The following is a 14232-nucleotide window of genomic DNA, read 5'->3' on the forward strand; positions in this document are numbered from 1 at the left end:
AAAAAAGTTAGAGTTAATAAATGATTTCAGCAAAGTTGCAGGATACATGATTAATATGCAAAATCAGTTTTACTTCTATGCCCAAGCAATGAATAGTCCAAAAATGAAATTAAGAAAATAAGTTCACTTAGAATAGGACCAAAAAGACTAAAAAACTTAAGAATAAATTTAACAAAACAAGTACCTGACTTGCACACTGAAAACTACAAAACACTGTTGAAAGAAATTAATGAAGACATAAATAAATGGGAAGACATTTTGTATTAATGCTTTGGAAGATGGAATATCATTAAGATGGCAATAATCCCCAGAATGATCTATAGATTTAATACAATTCCTATTGTGCTTTTTTTGCAGAGAGGACAAACTGATTCTAAAATTCATATGGAAATGCAAGGGACCCAGAATTGTGAAAACAGTCTTGAAAAAGAACAGAGTTGGCAGATGCACATTTCCTGACTTCAAATTTTATTACAGATCTACAGTAATCAAAACAGTGGGTATTAACATAAGACCAGACACACAAATCAATGGAATACAACTGAAAGTCCAGAAATAAACCCTTACATTTGTGGTCAACTGATATTCGACAAGGGACCCAGAGACCATTCATGGGGAAAGAATAGTCTTTTTAACAAATGGGGCTGGGACAACTGTATATCCACATGCAGAAGAATGAAGTTAGAACCCTACCTCAAACCATGTGCAAATATTAACTCAAAATGGATCAGACACTTCAATGTGAGAGCTAAACTATAAAACTCTTGAAAGAAAACAGAGGAATATATCTTTGTGATCTTAAGTTAGGTAATGATTTCTTAGCTAACCAAAAGTATGTGTGATTAAAAACAAACAAACAGAACTGGACTTGATCAAAATAACTTTTGTGTTTCAAATGACTTAATCAAGAAAGTGAAAGAACAGCATAAAACATTTGTAAACTATAGATCTGTAAGAGACTTGTATTTAGAAAATATAAAGAACTCTTACAATTCAACAATAAAATGACAAAAAAGCAAATTGAAAAATGGACAAAAGATTTGGACAGTTCTCCAAAGAAGATATACAAATAAATGGCCACATGAAATGATGCTTGATATCATAAGTTATTACAGAAATGCAAATCAAAACCACAAGGCCACTTTGTATTCAATAGCATGGCTAAAATAAAGATAGGTAATAATAAGTGATAACAATGATGTGGAGAAAATGGAACCCCCCTACACTGCCAGGGGAATTACTGTAGCTGCTTTGGAAAACAGTCTGGGGGATCCTCAAAAGGTTAGACAGAGTTACCATACGACCCAGGAATTCCACTCCTGAGTATACACCCAAGAGAAATAAAAACGTTTTCACACAAAAACATATACACAAATGTTTACGGCATCATTATTCATAACAGTCAAAATGTGGAAACAATCTAAATGCCCATCAACATTTGAATATATGATATATCTATTCAGTGAAATATTATTGAAGGAAAAAAGTACTGATATATTCCACAGAATGTATAAACCTTTTAATATTATGCTAATTTAAGGAAACCAATTTCAAAAGACCAAATTGTATGATTCCATTTATATGAAAGGTCGAGAACAGGCAAAAATGTATAGAGACAGAAAGTAGACTGACAGTTGGTTGCCTAGGGCAGGGCTGGGGGAAGGCTGGGGAAGGTGTGAAGGAAAATGGGTACAGAGTGCCTTTTTTTGGGTGATGAAAATGTCCTAAAATTAGATAGCAATGATGGTTGCAAAGCTCTGTGATATACTAAAAACCAATGAACTGTTCACTTTGAAAAAGGGTAACTTTTATGGTATGTGGATTATATTTTAATGAAGCTGCTCTAAAATTTAAAGACATGATTTATATGAGACAACTGGAAATCTGAATATTGGCTATTGTTAGTATTAGGTTAGTACTGTTAATTATAATTTGGTGTGATAATGGTATTGTGGTTTTGTTTAGAAGGAAAAACACTCCTTATCTTTTAGAGATACACACTAAAATATTTATAGGCAAAATGATTTGATATCTAAGATTTGTTTCAAATATGAAAAGAGTAGGTGGCAGTATAAAGGAAACACTATGGCAAATGTTGGGTCTGAGTACTCAACATAGTATTTGTTGTATTATATTGCCTATTTTTGTGTACGTTTGAAATTTTCTACAATTAAAAACTAAAAAAATGACAGGCACTTTTACAATCACATAGATCAATTCACTTCAGTAACCTTAATGTTAACATTTCTAAAATCATCTTAACATTAACTCTAAAATTCCATAATTCCTCTTTTGATTTTTAGAAAATAAATCAGAGTCAGTAAGCTAGTAGCTACTAGCTAGTAATTTCCATGATTTTTGTTGTTGCAATTTAAGTTCTTATGTAAAAAAGAAAGGCAATTTCACCATAGCTGCCTTACTGAAAGCAGGTCTATCAAGAATCTCCAGTTTAGGAATGCTATCGTTCTCAGCATTCCATTTGACTAAGTAACACAGGGCAAGTTCCTCTTCTGCACCTGTTTATCGACAGTCAAAAATTAACATTCTAGGGTGCTGCTGACAAACATTTTCTGTAAAAGACCAGATAGTATATATTTTAGGTTTTACTACCACATGGTGCTTTTTTGCAACTTCTCAACTCTGCTTTGTAATGTGAAAGCAACCATAGACAATATATAAATAAATGAGCATGATTGCTTCCAATAAAACTTTATTTATAAAAATAAGCAGTGGACCAGGTTTGGCTCATGGGTAGTATTTGCTGACTCCTGCGCTAGGGTTATTAGCTCTGGCAGGAAATTACAAAGAGATAAATATGGCTTGGAATATTCACTGATAAAAATCATCATGTTGAGAATACACACTTGTACTTACAGGTGTTTGGATCATCATAGCTCGTTGATCTCTCATTGTTCTTACAATATCTAGGGGATAAACTGGTTGATTGCATTCAATGAGACACATGGCTGTTTCCATAGTAATAAGAACACCGGTTCTTCCAATCCCAGCACTAAAAAAGATAAAAATATGGGGCTTACTGATACTATTCTGTTAAACATCTTGTGCACTTTGTGCAGAACATTAAAGTACTGAATCATAATACAGTAGAAGAACAATTTGATTTTAATGTTTCATATTAACAAAAGTAGCAAGCCAACTAGAAACTATTTTGAAAACCAAAAAAGTTCACACTTAATACAAGTTAAATGGTTTGCACCCACCCCCTCCTTCACCGTTGTAAAAATACTGCTTTAAAAGAGCTATATTTCAGTTTTTAAAATCTGAACAAGGTATAGAAGCTTACTGGAGCAACTCCCTTTAAAGCCAAAATAAGAGAACTACAATAATAAATCATTAACAAATGTATAAAAGATAACTATTAAACATGCTCAAAAAATCATTTTTAAAACCAAATTTAATTTTGATTAAACCCATTAATGAGTTAGTTAGGAACAACATTTTGAAGTATTCTCTGTGAATGTGGATATAGTAGCTACTGGGGACTAAGGACATGAAATGGCCGAATATGTACACCATTCCTGCCATTTTGCCTCTTAAGTATTCGGTCTACAATCTGTTTTGATGATTTGAAAGTTTGCTCCTGAAAAGTGCTGGGAAGTTTAAGGATAAAGAGATACCTTAATACATCCTCTAAATAAATCACTTATTAACAGAGGTGGCCAGGATAAGGAGAAAATTTCAGGCTCTTAATCTCTGGGTTGATGGCAGTAAGGCTCGAGTCATTGTATTTGGTCTGTCGAGGACAGACGGGGGCCTGAGTCTGAAAGGAAAGGAGGGTCGTCTGCTACTGTTCACCTGGGGCTCGTGGAAGCAGCACATTCTGTGACAGTATTTGCTGGGCAGGGCCATCTCAAGAGAAGTGAGATACTTACCAAAAGTCGTAAGAGGGGCCATAGGCCAGGAAGGAGGACCCTGCTGGTAGGGGGAATTCCAAAACTTAGGCTGCAGCCTAATTCCTACAATACTGTATTTCATCAAATCTAAGATACAATTAAGTTTAAGATACAAACCAATTTCAGAGGTGTTTATGAAAAAGACAAGTTTCTAAGAATCAGTGTAGTAAGTATTAATTTTACTTCTTACGATAAAGTTTCTGCCAATCATATCTTAGAACATACCCTTTGCCTTCTACCTTCAGAGCATAGCTTTGAGTTCTCTCTGATTATCGTAGTGACAATATCAACCTAAGAACAAAATATTCCCCTTTAAAAATGACATAGCTAGTCAGTTACTCAATCATAAAAGACAGAAAATAAAATACCTGCAATGAACAACAATAGGTTCTTCTTTGCCAGCCCTCTTATTTCGTACATGACAAACAAAATCCAGAAAGTCGCTTGAATCATCAGGGACTCCATGGTCAGGCCAGGCTATATATTGGATCTGAGTGAGTTGACGACTCTCATTTTTCTAAGTGTAAATGAAAAATTATGCATCTTGATTTAGAAATAATTCTTAAAATATAAATAAACATTCCTGTCATTTCAATTTTAGAAGAAAAGCAAAAGAAACTACTCTCATTACTCGCCCCCAAAAGTAATATATAAACTCAATAAAACCCAACAGTTCAGAGAAAAGGAAAGAAACCATTTTATAGAACAGTTGTAACCATTTAAGTATTAGTCACTTGGATTATTACTCGTCTTATAACTCAATTTTCAAATCTTGACTTAATTCTTTTTTGGGAGCCAAGGGCTCATATAATGGAGAAAGTAAGGTTACTGAATATGCTTTATACATCTGGGTACCTATATACATCTAGGTTCAAATCTCAACTTTGCCAGTTAAGACAATAACTTTCAGAGCTTCACTTTCTTCAACTGAAAAATGAAATAACATCTGCACCTCAAAGGGACAGTCTTACGTTAAAGGATTCAGTGAGAGGACCTGTAAATCACCCAATCTGCTGTTTGGAATCATATGCTCAACAATTAGTAGCTATAATCATTCAACACTATGAAATCTGGTTATTATCCTTTACATTAAAGGGAACTTCCAGGAAAGACCATGAAAGTAAAAGGTAATCAAGAAAGAATTCCCAAAGACATTTCAGTTTAATTTGATAACTAATTTTTCAGATGAATTGAAGGTATCTAATACAAACTACCTTTGACTATTATTGCTAACAGAAGAATTTAATGGTACCAAAAATGTATAAGAACGGGTAATATAAAAGTATATTTTATTAAGTTTTGGGGTAGCATCTGTCTGTCTGTCTGTCCATTCATTCACCCAAGTGTATATGTATTTATGGTAGCAAAAAACTTCCATGGATAATCTATAGGTGGAGGATAATACAGGGACTCGGATGAAGGTATACACATCATTTTATGTAACCATGTATAACTTATCTTTCATTTCTATGTAGGAAATGAGGAAATAGCTTATTGCCTTGACTTGTTACATTAGACCATAAGCTATACAGTACATGTCCCTGAACCCTAAATGAATTCTGATAATATCTCTAACCCATAAGATTTTGAAACTTTAATTTTTTACTTCTTGTAACTTTAACTTTATTTAGTGTCAAATTCCTTTAATATATATCAGCACAACTTCTAGCTCCTTCCTTTTTTGGTCTAAGGCCCTGTCTTGCTGGACTTCTCTGATCACACTTGGGGAGGAGGTACGGTACGGGCAGTGGGTGAGTGGGGCCAGGGGAGATAAGCTCTCATTTCCAAAGGCATAACTATTGATGGGACAGGCCTGGGCCTTCATAGCATTGGCTATTTGCTCTTCCCTAGCAATTGCTTCTTTCTTCTTTTAGTCCCCTTCAAAATCAAAGGTAGCTGGTGTAAGCATTGAAAGCAGGGTGCACTGTCTCTAGCAGCCTGACAAGACTGGCAGCATGCTGCTCTCCACACACATCTTCCAGTTGGTTTACTGAGCCATCATTTATTAAACAGTTTCCATTTCTGACTCTGGATTTGGATGTCAAGTGGAGTGACTCAGCTAGCAGTAAGAAAAACTAACAAATTAGAAAGTTATAATCTGTCTGATGCCAGAGGGTCCTGCCTACGATCTTTTTCTCCTTAATACTGAGGAGACTGTAAAATTGTTCTCCTCTACTCTTTTAAAACAGAGTAATAATTTGATAGCTTTCAACTGTTCTTTCAGTTCCTACAAATGTACTCCAATACTTCACCGATATTACTTAAATCTTTATAACCAACAACCTTGGTATAATTTTTATGAATAGGAAAAGTATTGAGTAATAAGTACTATTTACTATATTTTTTCACTGATCATTCATATTTACCTTGGAAATTGGAAACAAATTTATTATAGTAGGAGAACATAGTTCATAAGATTCCAAAGAACCCTAATGAAGCAAATAGTTCAGCAATTTTTAATTTCTTCTAGTGACCAGGACTCAGACTAAAAACATTCTTATCTTTCAAAGCCTTTACCTTGAACATAACAGTTCTAATAAATAGATATCCTGTCTTCCTACCTCCTGGTTAAATAGTGTCATCTTCCTGAAGATATATGCAGTGTTTCCTTCTTCTGAGTGGCAGGTGACTTGGTAGCATCCATAGGATGAACTTCCTGTGGGTTCTGGCCAATATTGGTGACACTTAACCTGATATCAATAGATTTTAGAAATATACAAAACTTAGGTTCTCCAATTTTTTTAATGTTTTAATTTTTAAGATCTTTCAAACTTACAGAAAAGTTAAAAGAATAATTTCATAAACTCTCATATACTCTTCATCTAGATCTGCCAACTAGTAACATTGTTTTTTCTTTGTCATTTTTTCCTTTGTAATAATAATCTGTTTGCATAGATTTTGAGACTACAAATATCCTGTTTCTAACAACCTTCCACCCAATGTTTTACCATTCATGATTAATTCTTGCCTGAAGTAATTATTACCAGGTGGCAAAATGGTGTACTAATTTTGATATTTCTTAGATTTAAGTTAACAATGAGAAAGAATTTTCAATTAAAATGCCAAGTGCAATCCCATTTATTTTCATAATTAGGATTTTTAAAAAAAGTTTTACTGACATATAGTTCACATACTATCCAATTTACTCATTTAAAATACACTATTCAATTGCTTTTAGTATAATCATAGAGCTGTGTAACTATTACCATAATCACATTTAGAACATTTCTATCACTCCCAAAAGAAACCCCATACCCATTAGTAATCACTGTGTATTCCTCTCTGCCACCTTGCTTCCTCCACTCCAGACCTAGGCAACACTAATCTACTTTCTGTCCCCTGTGGATTTGTCTATTTTGGACATTACATATAATGGAATCATAAAACACATAGTCTTTGGTTACTGGCTTTGTTCATGTAGCAAAATGTTTTCGAGGTTCATCCATGTGGTAGCATGTATCATTTTTTCATACCTTTTTATCACCGAAAAATAATCTACTGTATGAATATACTACATTTTATCTGGTACATCCGGGTTGTTTCCACTTTTTGGCTATTAAAAATAATGCTGCTATAAACGTTTGTGTACAAGTTTTTCTGTGGACATTACGTTTTTAATTCTCCTAGGTATACCTCGGAGTGAAATTGCTGATTATAGTAACTCTATGTCTAACCTTTTCAGGAACTGACAGACTGTTTTCCAAAGTGGCTGCACCATTTTACAAATCCACCAGCAGTATAGGAGGGTTCCATTTTCTCCACAGCACCACCAACATTTGTTACTATCTGTCATCTTTATTTTAGCCATCCTACTAGATATGAAGTAGTACTGCACAGTGGCTTTGATTTGCGTTTCCCTGACGACTAAAGATGCGGAGCGTCTTTTCACAACCTTGTTGGCCATCTGAATATCTTCTTTGGAGAATCATGTATTCAGATACTTTTGCCATTTTTAAATGTGGTATTTGTTATTTTATTGTTAAGTTGTATGAGTTCTTTACATAGTCTAGATAAAAATCTCTCATCAAAAAGTATACATTAATCCATTTAAACAGTAACAATAATAATGGCTAACAGTTATATCACATTGTAACACATTTATTATGTGTTAGTCACAGTTTTAAGCACTTAACCATGATGATTTTAATCATGATGCCGTAAGAAAGGAAGTTTAAAAGTTATAGCTCTATATGCAATGTAATTTTAAAAAGTCCAAGCAATGTGTAAGATTCAAGTATGACTTACTCTGCCACGTTCAACTTGTGTGGTTAACATTACAACCATGGAGGAGCCCTGTTCCCAAGTCATCTGCCAAAAATCTGTACAAGTGTGTGGTAATGGCCCTTGACAAGCAATGTACTGATTTATAATTCTAGAAGAAGGAATTTCCATCTAAAAAGAAAAGGACACAAAACAAAATCTTTTGCATTATTACTTTTTACTATGATTAATCATATAAAAATCATCTAGTAAATAACTAAATACAACCAATGTCAATAAATTACAAAGTCAATAAAAGAAACCTTTATCAGCAATTTATTTTATTTGTGGAAGAAATTTCTTGGCAACATCTAGTAGTTATACATGTTTATCTTTCAATTAGTGGAAACAGGAATTTAAACATTGTCCAAAGCACTCATGGTTTTAAGAGCAGCTCTACAGAGAATCCTGTTTTAGAGGCAGAAACTTGTTACAGAAATAAAAATTATTTGTCTCTAAACAGCTCATTAGTAAAATTTGTGAGGAGCAAAAATTCTGCCATTTGCTTTAGTTTAGATTTTCACATTATGTATGTGTGTACATATAGAATGTAATATATACGTAATTATATATATCATATATATAAAACATGAAAATATGTTAGAAAAATATTTTAAATTCATTATTTTCAGAAAGTAAGACTGCGAGTTTTGGAGGAAGATGAATCATCATCCTATTATATTTTTAAGACTGAACTGAAAAAAAAAAAAAAGGTTTCATAAGCACATGGCAATTGGAAGGATTTTCCTCACCAAAGGGTGAGGAAAGAAGTCTCCTTCCCATCCCAGCCTTCAGTTTATGCCCAGGAGGGCAATCTTTTTTCTAGTTTCTAATACATCCTTTCAGAGATACTCCATACACAACACACAAATGAACATGCAAAGCTATCTTCCTTTTTTCTGTAAAATATAAATGGTAGCATATAATGTTTTGCATCGTGTTTCTTTTATCCACTTTATCTTTGAGATCATGTCAGATTAGTACATAAAATTTCATTCTTTTTAATGGCTCTTGTATAAATATACTATAATGTATATAACATTTAAGTTGCTGCTAACCTATCTGCTACCACAAGCAATGCTACACCGAATACTTCTGTAAATCTTAACATTTTTGCACACAAGAAGAAATATATTTCTATGGGCAAGAGGAAGAAATGAGAATGCTGGATCAAAGTGTATGTGCTTTTAAAAGTTTAATAGAGAGGACCAAATTACTCTCCATTATACTTCCACCAATAATGTATGAGGAATGCATGTTTCTCACTAAATTCCTTAATATATTCATCTTTATCCACACTCTGAAACTCTCAGTTTGAAGTGTAAGACTGACTTTTTTGTTTTTGGTACACCTAACCTAATCTGTACTCATTTGACAGCAATATCTGACCTGAAATAAGACTATTTATAGTCTCTCAGTTCCACTTAGTGGGGATATCCGTAGTTTGCTTGCTACTGAGTACCAGTATGTTGATTACAGCCTAATGTCCCATAGCCTGCTGGGGACATTACTTATTATGAATATGTTACATGCACTGATTAACCTTTCAAAACTCCAAAAAATTCTGAATCTCAAAGTATATTTGACCCAAGACTTCAGCTAAAGGATATAGACTTGTATACAGTATTATCAAGCTTTTTGATATTTCAATCCAATAGGTGAAAACTGGTACTCCTTGCAGTTTTGATTTGTACCTTTTGTGAATTAAGTTAAGCATATTCATTTAGCTGTTTGTTACTGTTATTTTTCTAAGTGTTATAATAGTATTATAGCTTTGCTTTAAAAAAAAAAAAGTCCTTATCAGAGGTATATACTAAAACAGTCGATCCTCATTATTCATGTATTCTGTATTTTGCAAATTTGCCTACTTGCTAAGATTTACTTGTAACCCCAAGACACTTCAGGGTGTTTGTGGTTATCTGCAGACATGTCCAAAGATATGAAAAATTTTGAGTCACCCGACATACAGTATTAGCTAGGAATGTGCCCAAGATGCCTTTCTGCTTTCTTGTTTCTCCTCTAATACTGTAAACAAATGTTTTTCTGGTCTATTTAGGACCATGTTTTTTTAGTTTTGGGGCTTGTTATTGGGGATTTCACTGTTTAAAACTGTCCCCAAGGGTCGTGATGAAGAGCTATGTAGTATTTCGAAGTGCAAGAAGGCCATGATGTGCCTTATGCATTATATATAATGTTAGATAAGCTTCCTTCAGGCATGAATTATAGTGCTGTTGGCTGTGAGTGTGTATTAAGTAAGTTCCTTAAAACAGAAACAAGGTTATGTATTGATCAGCTGACAAAATGATGCAATTAGAGGCTCAGCTGAGATAACCCTCCATTTCCCCTTGGAGCGATGATTCAGTATTTGCTAATTCTGTGTTCATGAAGACTTTATAGACTATAATTGTTGCCATTAACAAGAACTGACTATCTATAACCAAACAAAGAGATATATTTAAGCTTAAAAAATAATTCAGGGGTAGTGTTTAGATGAAACAAGACTATCCATTTAGAGCTGGGCAACAGGTTTCTGAAGGGAAGCTCTTCATGCTATTCTCTCACTTTTGTACAGGCTTGAAAATGGCCATAAACTTTTCAAAAAATGTCATTTGCTTACCTTTTTCTATGAATTGTCTTTGCATATCCTTTATTATTTTCACAGCACTGTATTTATTTTTCTTATTCACTTATAGAGCTCTTCGTATATTGAAGAAATAAGTCCTTTGTAGTATTTTTAAAAATTTGGTTTGTCATTTGATTTTAGCACTTTTTAAGCATCTCCAAAATTAAAATTTTTATACTGCCAAACTCATCAATCTTTTCTTTATAGCTTAGATGTTTCTCAAGTTAGAAAAACCTCTTCTCTGAGACTTTAAATAATTCTCCCATATTTCCTCCAAGTTTTTTCATGATTCTATTTTTCACATTAATATTTTGATATGTCTAGAATATATGTTGACATCAAGAGTGAAGTATTTATAGATAGCATGATGTATGGATCTGTTTCAAAACAATCTGCACGTGTTGGGGCATGGGTAGGGGTATAGGTGAAACAAAGCTGGCCATGAACTCACAATTGTTGAAGCTGAGTGATGTATATATGAAGTCTCATTTCACCTTTTCCTCTATTTTTATATATTTTAAATTTTCTGTATTACGAAGTGAAGAAAAAGGTAAGCAGTAATCCTTCTTTTCCCCCAGAAGGGGGGAAACACCTTCTTATAATGATGTATTCTAGACAGTTGACCTAAACCACTCCTCAAATAGTCTGTCTCACTGTCAATGATTTAAAAGACTATCTGTGCCATAAACAAAATTCTAGTATTTACTTCAGTCTATTTCTGGACTACTCTATTCCAGTGATTTATGTGTACATTAACATAACAGTACCAAAAGTATTTCTTTAAGTAGTAATTTTATAAATTTTTCAATACCTGGAAGTTTTAGAATTCTCTTAGAGGTTTTTAAACAAAAAGGAATAAACCTCAAAGTTTATAGCAGCCTCTTATTCCAAATGACAAAGGCATAATTTAAAAACAACTTACATTTATATAATTTGCATTTATATAGTCTTCATCACCCTTTAAAATGACCCGTGTAGCATCATCTGAAAAAATTTAAAAGAAAGAATGTTTTAATAAAGATATGTTAAAAAGATTAAGCTTAACATACAGAGAGGGTAGATACTTACAAGGCGAAATATCTCTGTATCTATTTTTGGAAATGTTCTGAGGTAATTTGGCACAAGACATTGTCATTCCAGGTTTTTTCCGATATAGTTGCTAAAAAAAAAGTACAAGACGAGTCCAGAAAGCCATCAAGAGTTTGTTTTGTTTTTCAGACTTGTTTCTATACTATCAAGAAACAGGTTTTTTCCTTAGAATACCTCCTCTATACAATGATGTGCCTTAGGTTAGCAGAGTACTGAACCAGATTTGCAAAGCTTAATTCTGCACAATTTCTAACATGAATTATATATATTTTGAAAAACGGTTAAACAAATAAAAACAATTTTGCTTGCAGCAAAATTATCTGACGTTTTGAATAGTAAATCTGCAAAAAACATCTAGCTTTCATTTAGTTTATAGAGATGTTTAAAAGTAACATGGATATACCCTAAATATTTGATAGTCACAAATATTTTTCGGTCACTTATCTATAACATATGCTTCAGAGCAACAAATATTTAATGATGGTTAACTACACTGACAAAACTTAGAGAAGGATTAAATTTGAGAAGGCACAAAAATTATTTTCTTTCACTCGAGATTTTTAAGTCTATAGTAGCCTATCTTCATCTCCAATAGTTATTTAATTACAGAAAAAATGTAGTTTGATGACATACCTATAAAATCTCCTTATCCCTCTCTCGTAAACAGACATCTAGTTATGAAACCATGGCTAGTATTTTGGAAGCAATTTTTAAAACTTTGCATTTTAGAACTCTTTTTATGCCAAATATTTCTCAGAATAACATTTTAGTTTACAAATTATAGCTGATATAGTTTACAGATTATAGTAGATTATGCAGTTAAGAAGCCATGAAATTAATCAGAAAATATGAGCAAACATCTTTTCCATACAATGTTACTTACATCAAACTGTGTCAGTACTGTTCCAGTGATTAGCCCCTCAGCTAGCTGGATCATTGACTCTCGCAGGGAATGGTCATCCTGGTGGACACTATCTAGTGGGGCTTTCTCAGGAATGTACTGGAAGTCTGGCTCATTTTCTAGCTTTTCTTCCACTACATCATATACAGCTAAAAAAACCAAAAACCAAAACCAAAAGAGCCTCAAGGAAACATGAATTAGCAAAAGGAATTTATCAGATATTATTTAATTTCATGTTGGGAAAAATAATTCATTTATTCATAATTCATCAGATCTGAGTCTGGGGCCACCGTTTATGGGCTGAGAGTGGTTGTGGAGTTGAAGTACCTTTGGGGAAAGAAAGGTTCTTGTGCATGCTACTGAAAATGTAACTTAAAGAGACATTAAGAAAAAGAGAAGCTGCCAAAAAGCAGCTCTGAACAGATTTGCCCTTAATCTGTGGGACTAAGGGCAAGAGTACAAATAGAGGCCTATACACCGGTACTATGTCTAGACATGAAAAATTACAAATAAACTGAAGTGTGATAAACAAAACATGTCCTATTCTCTTTCCTTGACATATCTACAAAACAACGCGGGGGGACAGATTTCAAATGAGAATTCTAGGCCAGAATTCATGGCCATGGTAGTATGAGGAGAGCCAGACCCCAGGCTGTGGCCAGTAGCCCACCTTACTTCTTTTCCCACCCATAGTTCCACTCTTTAACATGGGGGCCTATAAACTTACCCATGAACATCCCAGGCCATCTGTAAGCTTGTTCTACACCCCTCTGGAAATTGCTTCCTCTGAGTTACCCTGTTGGCCTATACCCCTGATCAACCCTTAGGAGAATGAACCTGGGAAAAATGGCCATACAGGCCCAGGAAATGGGATCAGAGTTACTTGGTCAGAGAACTGAGGGTTGAAAAAAGTGGTCTAGAAAGGAAGGGGAGGTCACAGGTGATGGCCCGGCATGCCCCCTTGGTCCTGCAAAATCCTGACCCCCATGGGGAAGGGCAAAGCTGAAGCAGAGTAGATCCCCCTAAAGGATGGAGTCAAGCTTTTGTCCTTATTTAAGAGGCTTCATTCTTGCTCAGATATGTATGCACTTTACAGAAGAATAGATTAAGAAGAATGAAAAGACAAAAAGGTGTAAATGCATTTTGTCTAAGAAGAAATAAAATTTAAAGGGGAAAAGACCAGGAAAAACAAGCTCTTTGTTTTTCTGCTATTTTTGGCAAACGTAACTTTAAATTTTGATTATACATCATTTTAAGAAAATGGACATGACAGACCCACACTGAAAGTGAATACAGGTCCTGATCGAGGTTTTGGTGATAAAACAATATTAGAAAGATCTTTTGCTAAAAAAGTAGGCCCTAGGTGGGTTCCTCTCATAATTTGAAATATGAATGGGGTGATTGAAATTGCAAAAAGGCCATGCTTTTTCCATTATATAGACTTT

General features: G+C 33.8%; 1 protein-coding gene across 4 annotated transcripts in view; it reads right to left on the minus strand.

The window, feature by feature from the left end:
- Nucleotides 1–14232, minus strand: part of PTPN4 (protein tyrosine phosphatase non-receptor type 4) — a 151958-nt gene that overhangs the window by 11539 nt on the left and 126187 nt on the right. For all 4 annotated transcript variants that reach the window (XM_031451265.2, XM_064484685.1, XM_031451263.2 and 1 more), the window contains 7 exons: nt 12770–12936; nt 11866–11956; nt 11720–11781; nt 8160–8306; nt 6476–6604; nt 4283–4431; nt 2875–3010 (listed from right to left, as the gene is read on the minus strand). In XM_031451265.2, coding sequence (XP_031307125.1) covers nt 2875–3010; nt 4283–4431; nt 6476–6604; nt 8160–8306; nt 11720–11781; nt 11866–11956; nt 12770–12936 — 881 coding nt within the window. The remainder of the gene's footprint in view (nt 1–2874; nt 3011–4282; nt 4432–6475; nt 6605–8159; nt 8307–11719; nt 11782–11865; nt 11957–12769; nt 12937–14232) is intronic.

This window comes from Camelus dromedarius, chromosome 4, assembly GCF_036321535.1.
Source record: "Camelus dromedarius isolate mCamDro1 chromosome 4, mCamDro1.pat, whole genome shotgun sequence".
NCBI classification, from domain to species: domain Eukaryota; kingdom Metazoa; phylum Chordata; class Mammalia; order Artiodactyla; family Camelidae; genus Camelus; species Camelus dromedarius.